We start from the raw sequence: 27,874 nt of genomic DNA on the forward strand, positions 1-27,874 counted from the left end.
TGTGTGTTGTTTTGCATAGTCCAAATTCTTACTTCCAGCTCAAGGGGAGAAGTGGGTAATGACTGGTCTTCGTGATGCTTGGAAGCGACACAAGAGAAATATTAAGAATAAATATTTTAATAAAAATGCTATTATTGAAGAAATGCTACAGAATCGTCCAAATGAGATACCTGAAGTTCAATTACGTCAATTGATTGAGTATTGGGATGATGAAGATGTCCAAGTAAGATTAAACCATGCATTTTTACATTTTCTACCTATTGTTGCAGTATATCTTTTTTTCTTTTTGATTTATTAATTAATATACTTCTTTTGTTGTTAGGCTGTATGCCGATTAAATTCTGAAAACAAGAAAAAACAAAAGTGGAGGCATCGAATGGGACCTATTAATTTTGCAAGAGTGTGTGTGCCATTGGTAATATTTAGTCGACACTTTGTAATCTGACTTCCCATTTTTTTCTGTACTTTGTCGGAACACAATGATATTTCTCTTTATTTTCTTTGATGTAATTTGTAGCGCACAACCAAAGAGAACAACGAGGAACCATCAAAGTCTGAAATGTTTATTACAATTTGTACAAAGAAAGGGAAGGAAGTTCATACGGATACTCAAGTTGCAATAGTAAGTCATGCTGCAAGTTAAGTCTTGTTATTGTATTTTCTCTCTTTAACTGAATGCATTTCTTGTAAAGTTTCAACTTTATCAATTAAACACCATATATCTGTAATAAAAATTACAAGGTTACAAAAACTGAAAAGTTATTGTGAAATAATGAATAGTGACATAAAAGAGCCTAAACAGTTCCTAGCGATATAAATAAGCTTGGATGCCAATTCCACCATATTTCTCTTGTCATTCTTTGGTTGGGATATGCATATCTGTAGTTTCTTTTGGAAAATATTGATCTTTTGCTTATTGTTTTTGTTCATGAATAGAGCAGTGTTAAATTTGTTTTTAATTAATTCGTCCCACTTCTCCTTGCTTACCTCATCTTGGCCAAAGTGTATCCCAACCTCTCATTTGTCACGATCCAAAACTAGCATGTCGTGATGGCGCCTAACATGGTACTAGGCAAGCCGACTTTTCAAAAATATTCCCAACATTTTTAACTGAAAATGAATTAAAGCAGTTTTTAATAATAATAGTTCTCATAAACGGGATAGAAAACCCAAAACATAACGCGGAAACTCCCAACATCGACGTGTCACAGAGTACATGAGCATCTATACATCACAAGTCTGGAAAAATACTGTGTATCATAATCTGAAACTAAATACAATAAGTAAAAGGATAGGGAAGGAGAAACAAGGTTTGCGAAAACCCCGAGCAGCTGCCTCGATAGTCTCCGAGAATCCGAATTCCACAACTCAGCAACCGCCGTGACTGGAAGCACCTGGGTCTGCATACAAGGTGCAGGGTTTAGCATGAGTACAACCAACTCAGTAAGTAACAAGACTAAATAAAGAACTGAAAGTAGTGACGAGCTTCACAGTTATAGTTCAATTACAGAGATTTCAACATAAGAAAGTAGGCATGCTCTCAAGTTCGACAAATTAGGTCAAACAGTTACTCCATGACAAGTTTAAGTGAAACAGAGTGAATATCTTTTAGAAGTTTCAAGACAATGATACATGGCAGCTAAGTGCAGAAATAATGAAATCATATGCATTCTCTCAGGACCACAGTCACTCAGCCCTCCTATTCACTCAGCACTTGGCACTCGCACTCAATAGGTACCTGCGCTCACTGGGGTGTGCGCAGACTCCGGAGGGGCTCCTTTAGCCCAAGCGATATAATCTATTCGGACAACTCACGTGCTATAGTATAATATCTAAATCCGCACGGAAAACTCACGTCTTGTACGGACAACTCACGTTCTATAGTATAATATCTAGATCCGCACGGACAAGTCACGTGCTATAGTATCAATATCTCACAATCAGGTTGTAATGATCCGATCGTTCGTTTCGAGAGTTGTAGCCCCGTTTCCCTTTTTCTGCTTATTTTTTTGTTTCACTGTTATTTTATGACTTATCGGGTTAGTTAGTTCGGGTCCGGAGACAATTCAGAGTGAATTGAGACACTTAGACTCTTAATTGAAAGCTTAAGTTGGAAAAGTCGATCGGATATCGACTTATATGTAAATGACCTCGGATTGGAATTTTGATGGTTCCGTTAGCTCCGTTGGGTGATTCTGGACTTAGGAGCGTGTCCGGATTGTGATTTGGAGGTCGGGAGTAAAATTAGGCTTGAAATGGCGAAAATCAAAATTTTGAAAAAGTTTGATCGGCAGTGGACTTTTTGATATCGGAGTCGGATTGAATTGTCGGAAGTTGGAGTAGGTTCATGGTGTAATTTATGACTTGTGTGCAAAATTTGAGGTCAATCGGACGTGATTTGATAGGTTTCGGCGTCATTTGTAGATTTTGGAAATTTCGACGTTCATTAGGCTTGAATTCGTGTGTAATTTGTGTTTTGAGGTTGTTTGAGGTAATTTGAAGATTCAACTAAGTTCGTATTGAGTTATAAGACTTATTGGTATGTTTGGTTGAGGTCCCGGGGGCCTCGGGTTGATTTCGGGTGCTTAACGGACCAAGTTTTGAAGTTGGAAGACTACTGAAGTTTGGTTTGAGCTGGTGTAATCGCACCTGCGGAAGTTTAATTGCAGGTGCGAGCCCGCATAAGTGAAGAGGGAGGCCGCAGAAGCGGGAAAGGCCAGGAAGGGCAGGGGACGCAGGTGCATAGGAGAATGCGCATCTGCGAGCCCACATGCGTGAATGGCTCCGCAGATGCGAAGTTTGAAGGTTTGGGCATTTTCGCAGAAGCGGACGAAAGGCCGCAGAAGCGCCTCCGCAGGTACGAGACCTGGAGCGCAGGTGTGAGTCCAGTGGCTTAAGTGGTTTCCGCAGAAGTGGAGGTATAACCGCAGAAGCAGTTCTGCAGGTGCGGATGACAAGCCGCAGGTGCGAAAGGCCTGGGCAGAGCATATAAATACGGGACTTCGAGATTTTTCTCCATTTTTACCACTTTGAGCTCGAATTTTGGAGAATATTTAGAGGGATTTTGAAGTGATTACTGAGGTAAGCTCCTTGTGTCAATTTATCTTCAATAATGATTTTCCCCACTAAATGTTACACCTAGTTGGTGAGTTTTTGAGGTGAAATTTGGGGGTTTAGGGCTAGAGAATTGGAGAGTGAATTTTGAGGATTTGGATGACCAAATAGTGTCAGATTTTGATAAATTTGGTATGGTTAGACTCGTGAGTAAATGGGCTTTCAGGTTTTGTGACTTTTGTCGGATTTTGAGATGTGGGCTGGGGGTGTGTGCCAATTTTGGATTTTGGCTTATAATTTTATGTTTTTCTTATGGAATTGATTCCTTTAGCCTATATTAATTGTATTGTACTGCTTATGGCTAGATTATGGGCATTTGGAGACCGATTCGAGAGGCAAAGGCATTTTGGAGTAGAGGTTTGCGCGGTTTGAGGTAAGTAACCATTTTAAATCTGGTCCAAGGGTATGAAACCCCGAATTTTGTTGTTATATGATTGTTTGGTGGTGATGTACATGCTATGTGATAGGCGTGTGGGCGTGTACCGTAGGAATTGTGACTTTATCCATTCCGTAGAACTATAAAGTTGAATAACTTGTTGTTAGCTATATGCTCTCTCTGTGTTATAGAAATTTGACTGCAAATCATCTTAGGAGTCATGCTTAGGCTATGTGACTACACTGTTGGGACCCGCAGAGATCGTGTACTCGTTGAATTAATCGCTAATTGCTTTTTTGTACTCAATCACGGTTTACTTGTGTATCATATCTCAGTCTCTTCTTGTTCTTGTTGATACATTATATTATCTTTGTTCGGGCTGAGTTTTATGATTTCTGAGAGCCCGAGAGACTGGAGAGGTTGGTGACTGAGTTAGGGCCTGAGTGCCGAGCTGTGAGCTATATGTATGTATATGGATCAGGTTGCACACCGCAACAATCCTTAGGGATATATATATGGATCGGGTTGCACGCCGCAACGAGCCTCAGGGCTGTATACATATATGGATCGGGTTGAATGCCACAACAAGCCTTATGGCTATTTATATATGATCGGGCTACATTCCACAACGATATAGAACTTGGGCTGAAGGATCCCCTCCGAAGTCTGTACACCTCCAGTGAGCGCAGGTACCTATTGAGTGTGAGTGCTGAGTCCTAGGAGCCGAGTGTTTAAGCTATTGAGAGAGATTGAGTGACCGTTGCCCTGAGAGGCTGTACTTGTTTCAATTGTTGCTACACTTAGCTGATATATGTTACTGTTCAGAAATTTCAGGAAGATATTGTATTCAGTTTTTACCTAAACTTGGTAATGTGCAACTGATTTGACTTAAATTGCCGGAATTGAAACATGTTTACTTTCATTGCTGAGATTACTAAAATGAACTGTAACTGTATAACTCGTCACTATCTTTCAGTTCCTTATTTATTATTGTTACTTACTGAGTTGGTTGTACTCACGCTACACCCTGCACTTCGCCGGCATATCCAGGTGTTCCCGGTCATAGCAGGTATTAATATTTGAGCAACTGATCTCGGAGACTATCAAGGTAGTTGCATGGTGTTCGCAGGCTTTGGCTCTCCTTCATTATTTTTATTGCATTTAAGTTCTTATTCCTTAGACATTATATTAGACTGTTCCTGGTATATATGCTTATGTACTCGATGACTCCCCGATTTTGGGATAGATTGTATTGGGTAGCCGGTTTATTTCTTTTCCTAAAAGATTTTCTTAAATATTAATTGGTTTCATCTAAAATTTTAAAGCATTTATTGTGTTAAGATAGTTGAGTAGTGGCTTGCCTAGTACCACAATAGGCGCCATCACGACGGTTAGTTTTTGGGTCGTGACAAGTTGGTATCAGAGCCTAGGTTACATAGGTCTCATGAGTCACGAACAGGTTTAGTAGGGTCTTGCGGATCGATACACAACCATTTGTTCTTATCTTCGAGAGGCTGCCGAACCCTTAGGAAACTTTACATTCTTGAATTCTTGTCGTTCAAATATGTTGATTCTGGTAACTAAACTTATGTTGTTCTATTCTCTCACAGATGTTGAGGACACGTACTACCGGGCAGAGTGGACATTCACTAGCACCACAAGTCGGGGCCGCGAGAGGCCGAGGTCGCGGTAGGGGCAGAGGTGCAGCTCGCACAACAACTAGGGCAGCACCTGCAGATACACCAATTGCCCTAGTTCAGGAGTAGGTTCTAGTTATGGATGAGCCTGTGGGACCAGCTCAGGCACCACCTGTGCCCATTGTGATTCCAGGTCTTTAGGAGGCCTTAGCTTAGATTCTGACCGCGTGTACCAGTCTTTCTTAAGCAGTCTCTATTCCATCCGTAACAACCACTTCTTAGGCTGGGGGAAGTGCTCAGACTCCCGCCGCCTGCACACCAGAGTAGGTGGTACAAGGACTCCAGACACCGGGGGTACTACCAGCCCAGCCTGTAGCAGCCGCTCAGTACTATGTGGTTTCTGTCATGCCTGATGATGAGCAGCGTAGATTGGAGAGGTTTGGGAGACTCCAGCCTCCATCTTTCAGTGGTACAGAGGGAGAGGATGCACATGGCTTCTTGGATAAGTGCAGAGGATACTCCATACATAAGGTATTCTAGAAACTAGTGGGGTCTCGTTCACTACTTTTCAGTTCTCTGGGGCTACCTTCAGTTGGTGGGAGGCTTATGAGAGGCGTAGGCCGGTTAGCGCAGAATCCCATACATGAGAGGAGTTCTCCATTCTCTTCCTTGAGAAGTTTGTACCTCAGTCCCGTAGAGAGGAGCTGCGCAGGCAGTTCAAGCAGCTTCGTCAGGGTGATATGTCTGTGACGCAGTATGAGATGAGATTTTTTGAGTTGGCCCGTCATGCTGTCTGGTTGGTTCCCACCGACATGGAGAGAATCAGGAGGTTCATAGATGGCCTAACTTTTCAGCTGCGATTGCTTATGACTAGAGAGAGAGTGTCTGGTGCTACTTTTGATGAGGTTGTCGACATTTCTCGTCGGATTGAGATGGTTCGCAGCCAGGAGCGGGTTGAGAGGGAGGCCAAGAGTCCTCATGGACAGGGTGGATTCAGCGCTATTCCTTCTGGAGATCAGTTCTACCACGGCAGGGTCATCCTTATAGGCATGCTCAGACGGCTCACCCATTTCACCGTGATGCATCATCTAGCCATGGTTCACATAGTTATCAGTAGGGTCACTCATCTCTCAGTGCCCTTCCATCTCAACGTTCGTCCCGTGCTCCATTTGGTCAGGGCTCCTCTATGCCAGGTCCTTCTACCAGTTATCCCGGTGCTCGAGGTCCCCTCAAGTCCCCACCACCTGCACCAGGGAGTTGCTATGAGTGTGGAGAGTTTGGCCATATCAGGAGATATTATCCCCGCCTTACGGGAGGTCTGGCTCAGCAGAGGAGTCAGACTACGGCTTCAGCACCAGTTACTTCACCACCCGCTCAGCCAGCTCGGGGTAGGGCCCAGTCAGCTAGAGGTCGCCCTAGAGGGGGAGGCCGATCAGGTGGCGGTCAAGCCCGATTCTATGCTCTTCCTGCCAGACCAGATGCCATTGCTTCGGATGTTGTGATAACAGGTATTGTCTCAGTTCGCCACAGGGATGCCTCTGTATTATTTGACCATGGTTCCACTTATTCATATGTGTCCTCATATTTTGCTCATTATCTGGATATGCCCCGTGAGTCTCTAGTTTTACCTGTTCATGTGTCTATGTCGGTGGGCGATACTATTATTGTGGACCATGTATATCGGTCATGTGTGGTGACTATTGGGAGTCTTGAGACTAGAGTGGATCTCTTGGTGCTTAGTATGGTCGATGTCATGATTTTGGGTATGGATTGGTTGTCTCCATGTCGTGCGGTTCTAGATTGTCATGCTAAGACTGTGACGTTGGCGATGGCGGGGTTGCTGAGGGTTGAGTGGAGCGGCTCTATAGACTATGTTCCCAGTAGAGTAATTTCATACTTGAAGGCTTGGCAGATGGTTGAGAAGGGTTGACTATCTTATCTGGCCCTTGTGAGGGATGTTAGTATAGAGACCCCTGCTATTGATTCTGTTCTGGTGGTGCGAGATTTTCTGAATGTGTTTCCTGCAGACCTGCCAGGCATGCCGCCTGACAGGGATATTGACTTCGGTATTGATTTGGTGCCGGGCACTCAGCCCGTTTCTATTCCACCATATCATATGGCACCGACGGAGTTAAAGGAATTGATGGAGCAGCTTCAGGAACTCCTTGATAATGGGTTTATTCGGCCTAGCGTGTCACCTTGGGGTGCACCAGTTCTATTTGTGAAGAAGAAGGATGGTAATATAAGAATGTGCATTAATTACATGCAGTTGAACAAGGTCACAATTAAGAACAAGCATCCTTTGCCACGATTGATGATCTATTTGACCAGTTTCAGGGGGCGAGGGTGTTCTCCAAGATTGATTTGTGGTCAAGATATCACCATTTGAAGATTCAGGACTCAGATATTCTTAAGACAACTTTCAGGACCCGATATGGCCATTATGAGTTCCTTGTGATGTCCTTTGGACTGACCAATGTCCCAGCAATGTTCATGCATCTGATGAACAATGTGTTTCAGCCTTATCTTGACTCGTTCGTTATTGTATTCATTAATGATATCCTAGTGTACTCTCATAGCCAGGAGGACCATGCCCAGCATCTGAGAATCGTGTTGCAGCAGTTGAGGGAGGAGAAATTTTATGCAAAGTTCTCCAAAGTGTGAGTTTTGGCTCAGTTCAGTGGTGTTCTTGGGGAATGTGGTGTCCAGTGAGGGTATTGAGGTGGATCCGAAGAAGACAGAGGCAGTTTAGAGTTAGCCCAGACCGTCCTCAGCCACGGAGATTTGGAGTTTCCTTAGTTTGGCTAGTTATTACCGTCGTTTTGTAGAGGGTTTATCATCTATCGCATCGCCCTTGACCAAATTGACCCAAAAGGGTGCTCCTTTCAGGTGGTCGGATGAGTGCGAGGAGTGCTTTCTGAAGCTCAAGACTGCTTTGACCACAACTCCAGTTCTAGTTTTGCAGTCAGTTTCGGGCTCTTATACAGTGTATTGTGATGCTTCTCGGATCGGCATTGGGTGTGTGTTGATGCAGGAGGGTAGATTGATTTCTTATGCTTCGTACCAATTAAAACCTCATGAGAAGAACTACCTTGTTCATGATTTGGAGCTAGCTGCCATCATTCATGCGTTGAAGATTTGGAGGCATTACCTCTACGGTGTGTCTTGTGAGGTGTTTACGTATCATCAGAGCCTCCGGCACTTGTTCAAATAGAAGGATCTTAATCTGAGGCAGCGGAGATGGTTAGAGCTGCTAAAAGACTATGACATCATTATTCTGTATCATCCAGTGAAGGTCAATGTGGTGGCCGATGCCTTGAGTAGGAAGGCAGTGAGTATGGGTAGTCTTGCTTTTCTTCCCGTTAGAGAGATACCTCTTATAGTTGATGTTCAGGCTTTGGCCAACCGGTTTGTGAGATTGGAGATTTCAGAGCCCAGTTGGGTTCTCGCTTGTGTGGTTTCTCGGTCTTCCTTATTTGATCGCATCAGAGAGCGCCAGTATGATAATCCTCATTTGCTTATCATCAAGGACAGGTTGAGGATGCAGGGTCAGATTTGTGTGCCCAATGTGGATGGGCTACGTGAGTTGATTCTTGAGGAGGCACACAGTTCGCGGTATTCCATTCATCCGGGTGCCACGAAAATGTATCAGGACCTGAGGCAGCACTATTAGTGGAGGAGGAGGATGAAAGACATAGTGGGGTTTGTAGCTCGATGCTTCAACTGTCATTAGGTAAAATATGAGCATCAGAGACCGGGTGGCTTGCTTCAGAGGATAGAGATTCCAGAGTGGAAGTGGGAGCGGATCACCATGGATTTGGTAGTTGGGCACCCACGGACTTCGAGGAAGTTTGATGCTATTTGGGTGATTGCGAATTGGCTGACCAAGTCCGCGCACTTCATTCCAGTGGGCACCACTTATTCTTCTGAGCGGCTGGATGAGGTTTACATCCGAGAGATTGTCCGCCTTCACGGTGTGCCGGTTTTTATCATTTCTGATAGAGGCACGCAGTTTACATCGCAGTTTTAGAGAGTCGTGCAGCGAGAGTTGGGCACTCAGGTGGAGTTGAGAATGACATTTCACCCTTAGATAGACGGGCAGTCCGAGCGCATTATTCAGATATTGGAAGATATGCTACATGCGTGTGTCATTGATTTTGGGGGTTCATGGGACCAGTTTCTGCCACTCGCAAAGTTTGCTTATAACAACAGTTATCAGTCGAGCATCCAGATGGCCTCGTATGAGGCTTTGTATGGGAGGCGGTGTAGATATCTGGTGTGTTAATTTGATCCCGGTGAGGCTAGGCTGTTGGATATAAACTTAGTTCAGGATGCATTGGACAAGGTTAAATTGATTCATGAGCGTCTTCGCACGACGCAATCTAGACATAAGAGCTATACCGACAGGAAGGTCCGTGATGTGTCTTATGTGGTTGGGAAGAAGGTTCTGCTGAAGGTTTCACCTATGAAGGGTGTTATGCGATTCGGGAAGAAGGGCAAGTTGAGCCCTCGGTTCATTGGTTCATTTGAGGTATTTCAGAGGATTGGGGAGGTGGATTACAAGCTTGCCTTGCCACCTAGCTTGTCGAGTGTGCATCCAGTATTTCTTGTTTCTATGCTCCGAAAGTATGTTGGCGACCCGTCTTATATTTTGGATTTCAACACAGTTCAGTTGGATGGTGATTTGACTTATGATGTGGAGCCGGTGGCTATTCTGGGTCGACAGGTTCAAAAGTTGAGGTCAAAGGATATAGCTTCAGTGAAGATGCAGTAGAGAGGTCAGCCCGTTGAGGAGGCTACTTGGGAGACCGAGAGGGAGATGCGCAGCAGATATCCACGCCTATTTGAGACTCCAGGTATGTTTCTAGACCCGTTCGAGGGCGAACATTTGTTTAAGAGGGGGAGGATATAACGACTTGATCAGTCATTTCGAGAGTTGTACCCCCGTTCCCCTTTTTTTGCTCATTTTTGTGTTTCACTATTGTTTTATGACTTATTGGGTTAGTTGGTTCGGGTCCAGAGAGAATTCAGAGCGAATTGAGACACTTAGACTCTTAATTAAAAGCTTAAGTTGTAAAAGTCGATCAGATGTCAACTAAAGCATGTCCGAATTATGATTTGGAGGTCAGGAGTAGAATTAGGCTTGAAATGGCAAAAATCAAAATTTTGAAAAAGTTTGACCGGGAGCGGACTTTTTGATATCGGGGTCGCATTGGATTTTTGGAAGTTGGAGTAGGTTTGTAGTGTCATTTATGACTTTTGTACAAAATTTGAGGTCAATCGGACGTGATTTGATAGGTTTCAGCGTCGTTTGTAGAATTTGGAAATTTCGAAGTTCATTAGGCTTGAATCTGTGTGTAATTCATGTTTTGAGGTTATTTGAGGTGATTTGAAGATTTGACTAAGTTCGTATTGGGTTATAAGACTTCTTGGTATGATTCGATGAGGTCCCGAGGGCCTCGGGTTGATTTCAGGTGGTTAACGAACCAAGTTTTGAAGTTGGAAGACTGCTAAAGTGTGGACTCAGCTGGTGTAAGCGCAGGTGCGAGCCCGCAGAAGCGAAGAGGGAGGCCGCAAAAGTGGGCAAGGCCAGGATGGACAGGGGACGCAGATACGTAGGAGAATGCGCATATGCGAGCCCGCAGATGCGTGAATGGCTCCGCAGATGCGAAGTTTGAAGGTTTGGGCAATTCCATATAAGCGGACGAGGGGCCGCAGAAGCGCCTCCACATGTGCAAGACCTAGAGCGCAGGTGCAAGCCCAGTGGCTTAAGTGGTTTCCGCAGAAGCGGAGGTATAACCATAGAAGCGGTTCCACAGGTGAGGATGAGAGGCCGCAGGTGCGAAAGGCATGGGCAGAGCATATAAATACGGGACTTCAAAATTTTTCACAATTTTCACCACTTTGAGCTCAGATTTGGAGGATTGTTAGAGGGATTTTGAAGTGATTACTGAGGTAAGCTCCTTGTTTCCATTTATCTTCTATAATGATGTTTCCCCACTGAATTTTACACCTAGTTGGTGAGTTTTTGAGGTAAAATTTGGGGGTTTAGGGCTAGAGAATTGGAGAGTGAATTTTGAGGATTTGAACGACCAAATGATGTCGGATTTTGATAAATTTGATATGGTTAGACTCGTGAGTGAATGGGCTTTTAGGTTTTGTGACTTTTTTCGGATTTTGAGACGTGGGCCCAGGGGTCGGTTTGAGCCAATTTCAGATTTTGGCTTATAATTTCGTGTTTTTCTTATGGAATTGATTACTTTAGCCTATATTAATTGTATTGTACTGCTTGTGGCTAGATTATGGGCGTTTGGAGACCGATTCAAGAGGCAAAGGCACTTTAGAGTAGAGCTTTGCGCGGTTTGAGGTAAGTAACAAGTTTAAATCTGGTCCTTAGGGTATGAAACCCAGAATTTTATTGTTATATGATTGTTTGGTAGTGACACACATGCTGGGTGACGGGTGTGTGAGCGTGCACCGTAGGAATTGTGACTTGATCCATTCCGTGGAACTGTAAAGTTGAATAACTTGTTGTTAGCTATATGCTCTCCCTGTGTTATAGAAATTTAACTACAAATCATGTTAGGAGTCATGCTTAGCTATATAACTACATTGTTGGGACCCGCAGAGGTCGTGTGCTCATTGAATTAATTGCTAATTATTATTTTGTACTCAGTCACGGTTTACTTGTGTATCATATCTCAGTCTCTTCTTGTTCTTGTTGTTACATTATATTATCTTTGTTTGGGCTGATTTTTATGATTTCCGAGAGCCCAAGAGGCTGGAGAGGTTGGTGACTAAGGTAGGGCATGAGTGCCGAGCTGTGGGCTATATATGCATATGGATCGGGTTGCACGCCGCAACGAGCCTTAGGGTTGTATATATGGATCGGGTTGCATGCCGCAACGAGCCTCAGGGCTATATATATATATATATATATATATGGATCGGGTTGCACATCGCAACGAGCCTTATGGCTATTTATATGGGATCGGGCTGCATGCCGCAGCGAATTAGCGCTTGGGTTGAATGAGCCCCTCCGGAGTCTGTACACCCCCAATGAGCGCATGTACCTATTGAGTGTGAGTATTGAGGACTGAGAGCCGAGTGTTTGAGCTATTGAGAGAGATTGAGTGATTGTTGCCCAGAGAGGTTGTGCTTGTTTTAATTGTTGCTACACTTAGCTGATATATGTTACTGTTCAGAAATTTTAGGAAAAAGATATTGTATTCAGTTTTTACCTAAACTTGGTAATGTGTAACTGATTTAACTTAAATTGCCGGAATTTAATTATGTCTACTTTCATTGCTGAGATTACTTAATTGAACTGTAACTGTATAACTCGTCACTATCTTTCAGTTCTTTATTTATTATTATTACTTACTGAGTTGGTTGTACTCACGCTACACCCTGCACTTCCCGTGCAGATATAGATGTTCCCGGTTATAGCGGGTGTTAATATTTGAGCAGCTGATCCCGGAGACTATCGAAGTAGTTGCATGGCGTTCGCAGGCCTTGGCTCTCCTTCATTATCTTTATCGCATTTCAGTTCTTATTCCTTAGACATTGTATTAGACTGTTCCTGGTATAGATGCTCATGTACTCGATGACTCCCCGGTTTTAAGATAGATTGTATTGTGTAGCGGGTTTATTTCTATTCCTAAAAGGCTTTCTTAAATATTAATTGCTTCCGTCTAAAATTTTAAAGCTTTTACTGTGTTAAGATAGTTGAGTAGTGGCTTACCTAGTACCATGATAGGCGCCATCACGACGGTTGGTTTTTAGGTCTTGACACAGGCCCTCAGCCTCATTCAATCATCATTCTCTCCAGTCTCTCGGGCTCTCAGTGATCATGAAAGTCAGCCCCAATAGAAATAATATAATATGTCAGCAAGGAACAATATAGACTGAAATATAATAAAAGGTAAATTTGTGAATGAGTACAAAGCATTAATTTAGCACATAATTTAACATATACGCGACCTCTGTGGGTCCCTACAGTGCCAACACAGTCTAAACACGAATTCTAACATGATTTGTGGTTCAATTTCTCTACTATACGGAGAATGTACATATAAAGACAGATTATTCAACTACGCGATTCCACAGAATTTGGCCAAGTCACAGTTCCTATGGTGCACGCCCACACCCCCGTCACCTAGCATATGCATACCCTCAGAACTAAATTTAGAACTATTACTTATCTCAATCCGAGTAAATATCTACTCCAACACACCCTTGCCTCGCAAAACGGTCTGTGAATGCCTTGAATCTAGCCATAAACAATGTGATATAATCAATACGGGCTAAAGGAATCAACTCCATAAGAAAATGCTAAGCTATTAATCAAAATCAAAAAAATCGCCTCAAAAGCCGCCCCCGGGCCCATGTCTTGAAATTTGATAAAAGTCACAAAATCCAAAAGTCCATTCAACCACGAGTCTAACCATACCAAATTTATCAAAATCCGCTACCAAATCATCATCCCAAATCCCCAAATCAAACTCTCCAATACACAGCCTCCAACTCCAATTTACACTATAAATACACACCAACTAGGTAGAAAAATAATGGGGAAGCAAGATTATTGATCAAAAAATAAGCACAAGGGACTTACCTTAAGAATCCCCTCGAAAACCCTCTCAAGAATCGCCTAAACCGTGCTTGAAATGAAGCCAAAATCGCGAACCCTTGTTTTAATAATCTACCTAGGCTTTTCGCACCTGCGATCAAATATCCGCACCTGCGGAACCGCTTCTGCGGTAAATCCTCGGCTTCTGCAAAAATCACTTAAATCCCTCAGGCCCGTATCTGCACTCCAGGTTCCGCACCTGCGGAGTCGCTTCTGCGGCCTTCCATCCGCTTCTGCGAAAATAGGCCTCTCCCTCAACTCTGCATATGCGGAGCCTCGCTCACAACTGCGGGCTCGCAGATGCAGTTAACCCCTCGCACCTGTGCCCTGCCCAGGACAGGCCAGCTCCGCTTCTACATAAATCCGGCCGTATCTGCGGTATCGCACCTACGGCCAACCCTTTGCAGGTGCGATCACACCAGAAGAGCTCCAGCTTCAGCAATGCACTAAGTCCTATTTTCGATCCGTTAACCATCTGAAACTAACCCGAGGCCCCCGAGACCTCATCCAAACATACCACCGAGTCCTAAAATACGATAAGAACTTGTTCGAGCCCTCAAATCACCTCGAACAACATCAAAAATATGAATCGCACATAGATTCAAGCCCAATGAACTTTGAACTTCCAATTTCTGCAAACGATGCTGAAACCTACCAAATCACGTCCGATTGACCCCAATTTTTGCACACAAGTCACAAATGACACCACATGCCTACTCCAACTTAAGGAATCAGAATCCAACCCCGATATCAAAAAGTTCACTCCCGGTCAAACTTTCCAAAAATTCTGACTTTCGCCATTTCAAGCCTAATTCCACTACGGACCTCCAAATCACAATCCAGATACGCTCCTAAGTCTAAAATTACCTAACGGAGTTAACAGAACCATCAAAACTCCGTTCCGGAGTTGTTTACTCAAAGATCAACATCCGGTCAATCATTTCAACTTAAGCTTCCAAACTTGAGACTAACTGTCTCATTTCATTCTAAAATCTCACCGAACCCGAAACGACTACCCGACAAGTCACATAACAGTTATAAAGTACAAAATGAGCAGTAAATGAGGGAACGGGGCTATAACTCTCAAAACTATCGGCCGGATCGTTACATCATTTTTCTGTCCTAGTCCCTTTTGTTTAAACAACATTGCTTGCATAAAAGTTTGGTTGATCGTACCAGCTTAATAATAAATCAGAATAAGTTGACTTGTATGTGTAACAATATAACTATATGATGGAGTGTATGGAAAATTTTAAAAAATAAAGTAATAACTTGTTACACGACTAAATTGCAATGATAGTGTAAGACTTTTAACACTATCAGCCTATAACACTCATTTCTTTACAAGAAAATGAGTTATAAGAGATATGGTCTCCGTCCAAGAATTTAGTATTCGAAATCTGTAGGATTTTCTACATCTACATAAAGAATGGATATACATTGCCTGAAGTCTGATCTGGACTAATAAAAGCTTTATGGATGAAGTTATGAAATATTTACGTAGGAGTTATCTACTGTATTGTTGCTTCCTTAAGTAGAGTAGCATTTGCGTGTTTTGTGTGAAATAAGCTTGGCTGCTAATTCCACCATTTTTTTCTTACTTGTCATTCTTTGGTTGGAACACTCATATCTGGAGTGTCTTTTGGAAAGTATTGATTTTTTGTTTATTGTTCATGAATAGAGCAGTGTAAATTTCGAAAGCTTCATCTTTATTTTAAAGCTAGCTTGTTTGTGATTATAAAACAATTTTTAGAGCCTATAAAGGAAGTTTTTGCAATATGTTGTGGTGAATTCAGTTGTGGTTGTCGTAAGGTGTAAATTTATCCACTGGTTTGTAGAGGAAAATATGATAATGTGAAGAAGTTTGGCAACAGAAGAAGGTGGGTACTTGGGGGAAAAAATCAGTTTTGTTTGTTTGAAACTTCTTATTAAAATGGTTACGATCCTTGTGTTGAAAAATCTATTGACATTCTTGGCTAAATTTTGAGGTCTGTTAAATTTTTTTTAATCTAACTTACTTGTTGAAACTTATTTTTGCGTTCGATCTATCTTGACTTGGAAGTGATGTGCAATAATATTTTTTTAACAGTCTGAACTTCAGAATCGTCAAAGTTCCAGAGAATCAACAGATGATGCATTTAGGATTGTATTTGAAAAGGAGCAGCCTGGTCGAGTTAGATGCTATGGTAGATCGTTGGCGACAAACTCTCTGAAAAAGATGAAGAACTCACCAAGCTTAAACAAAAAGCATGCCAATGAAATAACTTTTTCGAAGGAAGAAATGAAGGAAATGATGAGAGAAGAAATGCGATGTTTTTTTAGTCAATTCATGAAAAACAACCATGTACTTAATTTTCATGATATATAAGGGTGTGTTGGATCTAATATTCCTTCACCGATTGATGCAAGTAGTGCACAAGCTATGAGAGGCCAAAATCTATCACATTCTTTTAGCTCAACTCATGCTCCGAGTCTTAAAAAGGTATTTATATTTCACAATTCCAAAAACTACCTCAATCTTAACTGACAAAGTCATGCTTTCTAAAAGGGTGTAATAAAAAACTGAATCTATTGCCGTGACTAAGATTCTAAGGGTCATAATGTTGAACTAGCTAATACGATAAGATTCTAAGGGTCATAATGTTGAACTAGCTAATACGATAAGATTCTACGGGTCATAATGTTGAAGTGGAAGATGTAAGCCTTCTAACTGCCTCGCGATGGTACGCAGTCAAGCTGTGAATCAACTGAAGCGTGTTTGACTAAGTTTTTGTTTATAGTAATTTATACTAAAATAAAGTATTTGTCGAGTAGGTTGTTCTTGGTCAAATTTTCTAGAAAGTAAAAACAGCTTTCTAGCCACTTAAAGGTACTAACTGCCTTCCTCATCAATAATAGATGGAGATGGTATCAAGTTCTAAGCTTATTTAATTTAAAGCCCGTTTATTGCAGTTTTATTGAGTTGTCCTTAAAACTTAAAAGTTATTTATTGAGCTGTCCTTAAGTGAATTGTTCTTGAGCAATTAGTTGATTGGACATGAATAAGATGGAAAATGGCATGTACAGGAAGTGGTATAAACACATTGTAATTATATGAAAGAGGGAATAGTTACTTCTCCAGGAATATACTGAAATGCATAACGATCTAACCATTCAGAAATATAATATTAGTGGTTGTATTCTGTCACGACCCAAAATCCGACTAGTCGTGATGGCACCTAACCTAACCCGCTAGGTAAGCCAATTAACCACTAACCAATTCCAATAACAATTAATAAAGCAATTAAGTAAAAAAAAATATCTGAATCTAATACATTTCCCAAGAACTGGTAGTACAAATCATGAGCTTCTAAGAATAGAGTTTACAAAGTGAAACTGAAATAAATACATAGTCTGTTTGAATAGTACATAAACAGAGTTTTACAGATCTAAAGCTACCACGAACAAGAGGCAGCTACAGACGGGACGCAGGTACATCTTCAATCCAGCTCCCATCGAACACAGCAACATCAGCAGCCAACATCTGCACGCAAGGTGTAGAAGTGTAGTATGAGTACAATCGACCCCATGTACTCAATAAGTAACAAATCTAACCTTAGGTTGAAAGTAGTGACGAGCTAACAAAAAGGTTGGATCCAACACTAATATTCTCCGACAGTTCATAACAACATAGTACAATAACAAAAGAAGAATCTCAGAAATAAAAGGCTCAGTTCGTTCACAGTTCCAGAAAAAAAAAGGCATTTCTTTTCAAGTATCTCAGTCAAAATCCAAATCTTCTACCGAAAAGCCAATATACGAGTAAGTTAGAAAACCGTCATTTTTCCCCAAACTACTTTCAACAAATAGTAAGATGCTTCATTTTCAGATAGCATGAGGAAGGTACTTCTCTATGCCTACATGTCAAGATTCAGGTAAAATCATAAATGTCCCCAAAACTGGGCAGTAGAAGAAAATGCACCTCTATGCATGTATCTCAAGTACGCATGTCAAATGCAATGCATCTTGATGAAGTGCTCATGTACTCACACTCTCAGAGTACTCAATCTCACTGTATTGCATTCCCTCTCACTATGCTCAGCGCACTCAAACACTCAGCGCTGTACCATACCCGCTGCGGCGTGCAGCCCGATCCCTATTTATAGTCGACTGCACTCACTGGGGGTGTGCAGACTTCGGAGGGGCTCCTTTCAGCCCAAGCGCTATATCGCTGCGGTGTGTAGCCCGACCCAATCATATAAGTAGCCATAAAGCTCGTTACGGCGTGCAAACCGATCCCATAAAACGTAATCAATATAACATGCTGCGGCGTGCAGCCCGATCCCAAAATATCACTCTCACTCAGACCCTCGGCCTCACTCAGTCATCAATATCTCCAGCCTCTCTCACGAGCTCACAATGTCATGAAACTAGCCCGACAATAATGATATGATGTATCAATAAATAACTGATACTGAGATATGATATGAATGCATGAATATGACTGAGTACGAAATATCAGTAAAATCAGTGAGATGACAGTAAGAAACGACCACTATGGGTCCAAACAATATCGGCAAAATGCCTAAATATGATATCTAGCATGATTGACAGCTTAACCACTTTATCACATGATGAAAATACGGATATCAACAAAGTAGGACCACTATACAATGCCATGGAAACAACCGAGTCCCAATTCACATGGTGCACGCCCACAAGCCCGTCACCTATCATGTGTGTCACCTCAATACTAATTACATAACACGTATTTCGGGGTTTTATACCCTCACCGCTAAGATTAGAAGAGTTACTTACCTCAAACAAGCCAATACCACTGCCGAACAAGCCAAGCGGTGCTCCAAAGATGCCATCCCGCGCGTTCCGACCTCCGAACGGCTCGAAATTAACCAAAAACAAATCAAGTACATCAAACTATGCTAAATGAACCAATCCAAATCGATAAAGATCAAATCTTGAATCAAAAGCCCGAAATCAGCCAAAAATCCAACTCGAGCCCGTACCTCGGAACCCGATAAAATTTATAAATTTCAACAACCCATTCAATTATGAGTCCAATCATAATAGTTTCACTCAAATCCGACTCCAATTCGATGTTCAAAACTCGAAAATTCATATTGTGAAATTTTAGGCCAAAGCCCCCAATTTCCTCTTTAAAATTCATCAACCAAAAGCTAGAATCGAAGATAGATTCATGGAATATAATCAAAACCGAGTAGAGAACACTTACCCCAATTCATATGGTGAAAATTGCTCCAAAAATTGCCTCAATCCGAGCTTAAAAATATAAAAATGAAGCCAAAATCGCGAACCCTTGTATATAACATTCTGCCCAGCACATCCGCATTCGCGGAAAAATCGTCGCACCTGCGACCACCGCTTTTGCGGAAATACCTCGCACCTGCGCTGCCCGGCTTCCTCACCATTTTCGCTTCTGCGACTCGCTGCCCGCATCTGCGCCATCGCAGGTGCAGAAATCACATCGCACCTGCGACCTCTGCTCACACCCTCCAACTCTCCACCTGCGCTCGAGCTGCCGCACCTGCGACATCGCATATGTGCCCGAATTTTCGCTTCTGTGGTCTTCCTCAACCAGCACTATTCTTGCATCTGCGACGCCTTTGTCACTTCTGTGGCCTCGCACCTGCGCAAACCAATCGCAAGTTCGATCATACCAGAACGAGCAGCCTCCAGCTTTGTACATGAAGTGAAAAATGATCTGAACCTCGTCCAAAACATATTCGGGCCACTCGGGACCCCGTACGAATATACTAACAAGTCCAATAACATAACGCGGACCTACTCGAGGCCTCAAATCACGCATAACCACATCGAAACGACGAATCGCAACTCAAATCGAAATCTATGAACTTTAAAACTTCAACTTCCACAACCGATGCCGAAACCTATCGAATTACGTCTGTTTGACCTCTAATTTTGCACACACGTCACATTTCACATTATGGACCAATTCCAATTTCCAGAATCGAATTCTGACCCCGATATCAAAAAGTCCACTCCCGATCAAACTTTCTAAAATTTTAACTTTCGCCATTTCAAGCCAAATTCCACTACGGACCTCCGAATCACAATCCGGACGCGCTCCTAAGTCCAAAATCACCCAACGGAGCTAACAGAACCATCAAAACTCCGTTCTGGATTCAAATTCACAAAAAGTCAAACTTGATCAACTCTCCCAATTTAAAGCTTCGACAATGAAATCCATTCTTCCAATTCGATTCCGAATAACTTAAAAATCAAAACCGACGATTCACATAAGTAATACTGCATCATACAGAGCTACTCATGCCCGTAAACTACCGAGCAAAGTGTAAATGCTCAAAACGACCGGTCGGGTCGTTACATTCTCCCCCACTTAAACGTACGTTCGTCCTCGAACCTGTCCAGAGTTGTTCTCAAAGCCATCAAACCGCCGTATAACCTTACCATGCACATAGCCGGGGGTGATCCCACGTCACCCTATCCCATACAGGTCCGATAACACAACATAACCGAAATTTCCCAATGCAACCTAGCCCACAAGCCTTCGAATCCAATTTTCAACATCCGAAATTTCTTATAAAATCAAAATCCCGCAACCTACACACTGTATAAGTCTGAACAAGATATACCAAAATCCATAACCATAACTCAAATACTCAAAACCCAAATACCACATAGCCCAAATGCTCGAAGCAATGATTTCTAATCACAGTAGCTGCTCAAAACAACATGATGCCGGTAATAAACCTCATATCAAACAAGACTCCATTCTAAAACCTTCGTACACTACCGATGATGAAAGAAACACGCAGAAACTCATATCCATTTATCAGATCCACCAATCGTGGATCTCTCTCTCCTTCGACAAGAACCATAGCAAATTTCTAAGCTGACTTTCAATATTATCCTTCCAAATATACCACAATCAAATCTGATAGCACCCATCCTAGATCCGATGACTTCATCCTATCAAATACCAGCTACTCCACTGACATGTCACACCAATACTATCCAAAGACGCAACCCGTACAATCCGTGCACCAATAAGCATTATTCCTAATGTACTCAATCACGAAAATGACTCAAACAAGAGAACCGTCCCGCAAGCTCAACGGGTACCACCCCAACGCAATGCTGAGAACCCATCACACACCGTAGAACCATAACACACGAATCTAACACAAAGGATCATATCTCAACATAACTTTGACACAATGTGCGACCCCATCCAAACACTGATCCATATGAAATACCTCAGCCACCATGCTCAAAATCAATAACTACGCGCAATCCGACATTAAGTACTCACAGTGCATTACCATAACCATGGAGAAGCAAATGACACAATGCCACATAAACCCGAACGAATATAACCAATGCACAACCATTCATGCATTACCCAAATACCCATATCGCGCGAATTCTAATATAATGCCCCAATAGAACTGCATTATGGGTGCATACAACTAACGAATCACAACTCCTAGTAGCATAGAAGAGTAACTCATAGATCATTTCCGACCACGAATAAGTCCAACAACAACCGAATGGTACATCTCTTAACCATAGTAGTATGGAGCCAACCAATCCGGCTCGGTGTAGAATACACACCCTAATTGGGCCTACCAATGGACCCCCAAATCAACTCCGGGCACCCACACATGGATAAATAACCATCCAAAAGTCCACAATGACTGAATCATAACACATACTATCGTCTAGCTAACTTCGGCCATGACTTCACAGTCCACAACCGTGAAACAACCTGCTCTTGAGAACTCCCAGTCTACAAATCCATAGAACACACGAATCACCATGTCTGATCCCAACTCCACCGCCAGAATGTCTAACTCATCTCTCATACATGATCATCCCACGAGGAATACTTCTAAAATTCTTCCGTTCCATATAGCAAAATTTGAATATCATCAGTCGATCAACCAGAAGAGTGCCGCAATACCAGTGAAGTATCCATAAATCAAAATACACTGCCCCTTCTGAAATGTATACTCTCATCAAGCCATGCCAAATAGTAATATCATTTACCTAGTCATCTGAAACTATCGATGCTTCCAAATAGAATTGTGATCCCGCTCACTTAAATCTCAATCCCACACAACACACCGCAAATACCATGCCATCATATAAAAAATATGAGAACTTCATAGTCCGCTCCGAGTCACAAGCAACTACATACTCAATTAGCCAAGGACCTTCCATTTGATCTCATCCCGAAGAAAATCCCAATACGCAACATATTCCTCACACCGGTAGAAAATATACTCCTCAAACCGTGGTAAAAACTATTGAGAACTCTTCGAAGCCCATTTGCATACAACCAAGCTATCAGAACCAAATCTCTCTAACTCAACCCAGCCACGCAGGTTGCCAAGACCCAAGAGCATTGCCACGAAACACCTGTAGAGACTAGCCACATCATAAGTATCCAGAGAACCGATTATACCCATTACTGTGCTAACCCAACCTACTACCACGCTGTCCTATTTCTCCAAGTCCTTTCCAAATTGCCTTCAGATTGATACTTCTCCTTGCTAGAACACCACGATCCCTAACCAAAATTTACCATACAAGAGACCCTAGTATAAAACCATAACTCCCTAAGGCCCATAAGCCACTGACTCCCCTCTTAAGCACCCTAAGGCACCACAACCGAGACACCCACTCTAAAGAGACCTTATGTGAACCTAAAATTGTTTTCTTCAACTTCTTAATACTGAAATGCACAATCCAAAATGATAAACAAAATGCCACAAGTCTCGATACCATCCAATGTAACTCTCAGTTTCTAGCCATATACAAATCTCGAAAATTCCAAATAGCTACATATAAATCTTGAATCCATTAGAACCATTCTCGAGAGTCATCCACTCTACTCAAATCTCAATTAAACCGACCAAACGGACCGAACGGCCTATGCCCCATTAGCATACCAACACCCAAGAGAATAAAGAGTAACTCACACTCCTAAGCAACCAAGCAAATTCCTACTCCATGAACACTATATCCTTTGTGAATAACCACTCAATTATTTTATGATTCCCATATACCCATAGAGCGTAATACAACCCGTATCCAGAAATTCCCTTACTCGAGTCATCCTCAATCTTAACTTCTGCAAGTCATAACTGATTCACCAGTATACCTCAAACCGAAACCAATACAACACATAACCGTGTAATCAACTCGTCGATAGCAGACTCCCCCACTTGGCTCTAAGCTATAGAACAAGACAGTCGATAACATCACGATATCCATACTCTATTGCTGCCAGAATTCCGCGCTGAAATTCAACTAAATCCTTCGCAAGCCCATGTAACACAAACCATATAATTCCTCAAATCGTCTGCAAATCTCGCATTCACCCTTGTAATAGTCAATCCAACTCCCACAAGCGATCCAAACTCAAATTGCAACATACATCATTCACTGGTAAAAGAGAACTCTCTACAAAACATCATAAGAACCACACCACCTCAGGACACTTTGCAGGAGATAACCTACCTGCTCTGCCTCAAACTGACATCTCTTTATACCCTTCCACAGTCACGACTACTACACAATCACTTAATCTTCTTGATTATGAACTCATCAACAAGACATGAGAATCTACTTTACTCCACAACTAAACAACATGAGAGATCCCTCAACACACCCACAACTCGAGACCATGCGCCAAATCAAGACAAAAATCAGACACCCCATAGTCCTTACTACATCTCAAGTAAACTCTTCTCGTCACATTCGAATAATTTGAACACATCTCGCAGTTTCATCATTCTCATCACAAAGCCATTCTACCGCTCATCGAGCCATAAATTCCACTCGCAGGGACATTACCGGACATATAATATAAGTTCAAATGTACAAGTTACCACTGAAGCTACCGATCTCAAGCTGTGGTCTAAACCATGGCCCCAAGTCATCCAGACTAGACCATCACCAAAACATAGAATATACATCTCGAACCTCGTTCATAGAATCATAAGCCGGAGATGCACAGCTGATACCGAGCGCTCATGTGCGCATATGAATGCGTGAAAGAAATTCAAAGAGTTACGCTTCAAGCTGAATTAATGCCGCACGATAAGGAAAGAAAGATGGGAAGTATATCCTAAATGTCCTGTAGCCTCTCGAAGATAGGTATGGACGTCATCATACCGATCCGCAAGACTGCTAGAAAATTGCTCATGACTTATAGAACCTATGAAACTAGAGCTCTGATACCACCTTGTCACGACCCAAAATCCGACTAGTCGTGATGGCACCTAACCCAACCCGCTAGGTAAGCCAATTAACCTCTAACCAATTCTAATAATAATTAATAAAGCAATTAAGTAAAGAAATATCTAATCTAATACATTTCCCAAGAACTGGTAGTACAAATCATGAGCTTCTAAGAATAGAGTTTACAAAGCGGAACTGAAATAAATGCATAATCTGTTTGAATAGTACATAAACAGAGTTTTACAGATCTAAAGCTACCACGAACAAGAGGCAGCTATAGTCGGGATGCAGGTACATCTACAATCCAGCTCCAATCGAACACAACAACATCAACAGCCAATATTTGCACGCAAGGTAAAGAAGTGTAGTATAAGTACAACCGAACCCATGTACTCAATAAGTATTCAATCTCACAGTATCGCATTCCCTCTCACTATGCTTAACACACTCAAACACTCAGCGATGTACCATACCCGCTGCAGCGTGCAACCCGATCCCAATTTATAGTCGACTACATTCACTTGGGGTGTGCAGACTCTGGAGGGGCTCTTTTCAGCCCAAGCGCTATATCGCTGCAGCGTGCAGCCCGACCCAATCATATAAGTAGCCATAAAGCTCGTTGCGACATGCAACTCGATCCACAAAATATAATCAATAAATTGCTGCGGCGTGCAACCCGATCCCATAAAACGTAATCAATATAACATATTGCGACGTGCAGCCCGATCCCAAAATATCACTCTCACTCAGGCCCTCGGCCTCACTCAATCATCAATCTCTCCAGCCTCTCTCACGGGCTCACAATGTCATGAAACTAGCCCGATAATAATGATATAATGTATCAATAAATAACTAAGACTAAGATATGATATGAATGCATGAATATGACTGAGTACGAAATATCAGTGAAATCAGTGAGATGACACTAAGAAATTACCACTATGGGTCCAAACAATATCGGCGAAAGGCCTAAATATGATATCTAGCATGATTGACAGCTTAACCACTTTATCACATGATGAAAACACGGATATCAACAAAGTAAGACCACTATACAGTGCCATGGAAACAACTGAGTCCCAATTCACATGGTGCACGCCCACACGTCCGTCACCTAGCATGTGCGTCACCTCAATACCAATCACATAACACATATTTTGGGGTTTCATACCCTCAATACTAAGATTAGAAGAGTTACTTACCTCGAACAAGCCAATACCACTGCCGAACAAGCCAAGCGGTGGTCCAAAGATGCCATCCCGCGCGTTCCGACCTCCGAACGACTCAAAACTAACCAAAAACAACTCAAGTACATCAAACAATGCTAAAGGAACCAATCACGATCGAGAAAGATCAAATCTTGAATCAAAAGCTCGAAATCGGCCAAAAGCCCAACCCGGGCTCGTACCTCGGAATGCGACAAAATTTACAAAACTCAACAATCCATTCAATTACTAGTCCAACCATACTAGTTTCACTCAAATCCGACTCCAATTCGATGTTCAAAACTCGAAAATTCATATTGTGAAACTTTAGGCCAAAACCCCAAATTTCCTCTTTAAAATTCATCAACCAAAAGCTAGAATCGAAGATAGATTCATGGAATATAACCAAAACCGAGTAGAGAATACTTACCCCAATTCATATGGTAAAAATTGCTCCAAATATCGCCTCAATCCGAGCTTGAAAATGTAAAAATGAAGCCAAAATCGCGAACCCTTGTATATAACATTCTGCCCAGCACATCCGCATTTGCGAAAAACTCGCCGCACCTGCGATCACTACTTTTGCGGAAACACCTCGCACCTGCGCTTCCCGGCTTCCTCACCATTTCCTCTTCTGCGACTCGCTGCCCGCATCTGCGCCATCGCAGTTGCGGAAATTACATCGCACCTGCGACCTCAGCTGACACCCTCGAACTCCGCACCTGTGCTCGAGATGTCGCACCTGCGGCATCATATATGCGCCCAAATCTCCACTTCTACGGTCTTCCTCAACCAGCACTATTCTCGCATCTGCGATGCCTTTGTCGCTTCTGTGGCCTCGCACCTGCGCAAACCAACCACAGGTGTGATCATACTAGAATCAGCAACCTCCAGCTTTGCACATGAAGTGAAAAATGATTCGAACCTCGTCCAAAACTCATTCGGGTCACTCGGGACCCCGTCCGAATATACTAACAAATCTAATAACATAACAGGAACCTACTCGAGGTCTCAAATCACGCTTAGCCACATTTAAATGATGAATCACAGCTCAAATCGAAATCTTTAAACTTTGAAACTTTAACTTCCACAACCGATGCTGAAACCTATCGAATTACGTTTGATTGACCTCAAATTTTGCACACAAGTCATATTTCATATTATGGACCTATTCCAATTTCCAGAATCGGATTTCGACCCCGATATCAAAAAGTCCACTCCCTGTCAAACTTTTTAAAATTTTAACTTTTGCCATTTCAAGCCAAATTCCACTACGGACCTCCGAATCAAAATCCGGACGCGCTCCTAAGTCCAAAATTACCTAACAGAGCTAACGGAACCATCAAAACTCCGTTCCGGGTTCAAATTCAAAAAAAGTCAAACTTGGTCAACTCTCCCAATTTAAAGTTTCGACAATGAAATACATTCTTCCAATTCAATTCCGAATAACCTGAAAATCAAAACCGATGATTCACATAAGTCATACTGCATCATACAGAGCTACTCATGCTCGTAAACTACCGAACAAAGTGCAAATGATCAAAACGACCGATCTGGTCGTTACATATTCTATGCCCCTCCCGTTACAAAGTAGACTTAGAGAAACATGTTGAGATGTCACATTTAGTATAAAATTTTATCTGTCTTCTTTACTGGTAGTGGATGAAGGAGAAGAATAAATGCCTTAGATAAAAGAAATTTGGGAGATTATGGGTTTTTGTTAGGACTTGAAGTAATTTTTAAAAGTTTGCTAGTAGTAAGGGCAAAATTCACCGAATAGTATAACGGTGGGGGTAAATTTGACCGGATAGTATAACGAATGTTAAATATAGACAATATTTGAAAGTAGAGGGGTATATTTGGCCATTTTTCCTTGTTATTAAATTAAGTGATTGTTGTGATTATAGAAGGAGATAGGCAAAATGTATGTTAATTCACATTTTTGCTTCTATTTCACTTGTACATCTTTTTTGTGTTTTACTTAGTATTGCTATAGTAGTGAAAATAAATCTCATTAGTTCTTAGTAAGATATAACCAGTGCATATTATATAATATGTTTCTTTTTAATTTTTAATTTTATTTTGAATGTGTAGGAAAATACGGGTGATGCAATTGGAAATGGTGGCCACAAATCAATTTGATCTATTAAAGTGAATGGTGAAGAACTTTTGAACAATCGTGATGTTTATTTTTATTGATACTATAAATATGAATACATTTAGTTTTGTAGAGCTCTTTGCTAATGAACTTCTTGAACCAACTATGCGTTATTACTATGGATAGTACACAAAGTATGTTTCTTTGTTGAAGTTTAAACAATTACTTCATAGTGTAGACAAAATTGCCACGCTTAGAAAGTGTGGCCATGGGGATTGTCAATCTGGCGTTGTTAATAATAAATGTTGATTTAGAAGCCACACTTTAAAAGCGTAGTCTATAAGGTGACAAAGATCACGCTTTAAATGTGTAGCCTTATGTCATAAAAGTGTGGCTATATGAGAAAATATAAGCATGGCCTTTGTACCATATCGGCCACACTTTTAAAGCGTGGCTTCTAAGGTAACACCTACAAAGCGTGGCCAATAGTCAAAGATTACGGTACTTTAGGCCACCCCAAAAGCGTTGCCTAATGCGGTAAAGTGTTGTCTTTGACCAAATGCT

General features: G+C 41.9%; 1 protein-coding gene across 3 annotated transcripts; it reads left to right on the forward strand.

The window, feature by feature from the left end:
• On the forward strand, nt 1–27,467 carry LOC108944271 (uncharacterized). Of its 3 annotated transcripts, none has more exons than XR_011410780.1 (4): nt 2–415; nt 518–622; nt 15,849–16,241; nt 27,307–27,467. XR_011410780.1 is itself a non-coding variant. In XM_070184357.1 (4 exons), the coding sequence occupies exons 1-4, from the start codon at nt 59–61 to the stop codon at nt 16,125–16,127; spliced, it is 642 nt and encodes a 213-aa protein (XP_070040458.1). In that variant the 5' UTR covers nt 2–58; the 3' UTR covers nt 16,128–16,240. The 3 variants fall into 3 exon arrangements, 2 of the variants coding, with proteins under 2 accessions (XP_070040459.1, XP_070040458.1); XM_070184357.1 differs by lacking the exon at nt 27,307–27,467 and having other exon boundaries at nt 2–223; nt 323–415; nt 15,849–16,240; XM_070184358.1 differs by lacking the exon at nt 27,307–27,467 and having other exon boundaries at nt 1–223; nt 15,849–16,240.
• Nucleotides 27,468–27,874: the final 407 nt, after the last annotated feature.

This window comes from Nicotiana tomentosiformis, chromosome 1, assembly GCF_000390325.3.
Source record: "Nicotiana tomentosiformis chromosome 1, ASM39032v3, whole genome shotgun sequence".
Classification (NCBI taxonomy): Eukaryota; Viridiplantae; Streptophyta; class Magnoliopsida; order Solanales; family Solanaceae; genus Nicotiana; species Nicotiana tomentosiformis.

Coding starts and splice junctions, on each gene's coding strand:
- LOC108944271 (XM_070184357.1), top strand. CDS start 59: ATGACTGGTCTTCGTGATGCTTGGAAGCGACACAAGAGAAATATTAAG. Junction 416..517: donor CAAGAGTGTGTGTGCCATTG/GTAATATTTAGT, acceptor TGTAATTTGTAG/CGCACAACCAAAGAGAACAA. Junction 623..15,848: donor CGGATACTCAAGTTGCAATA/GTAAGTCATGCT, acceptor TTTTTTTAACAG/TCTGAACTTCAGAATCGTCA.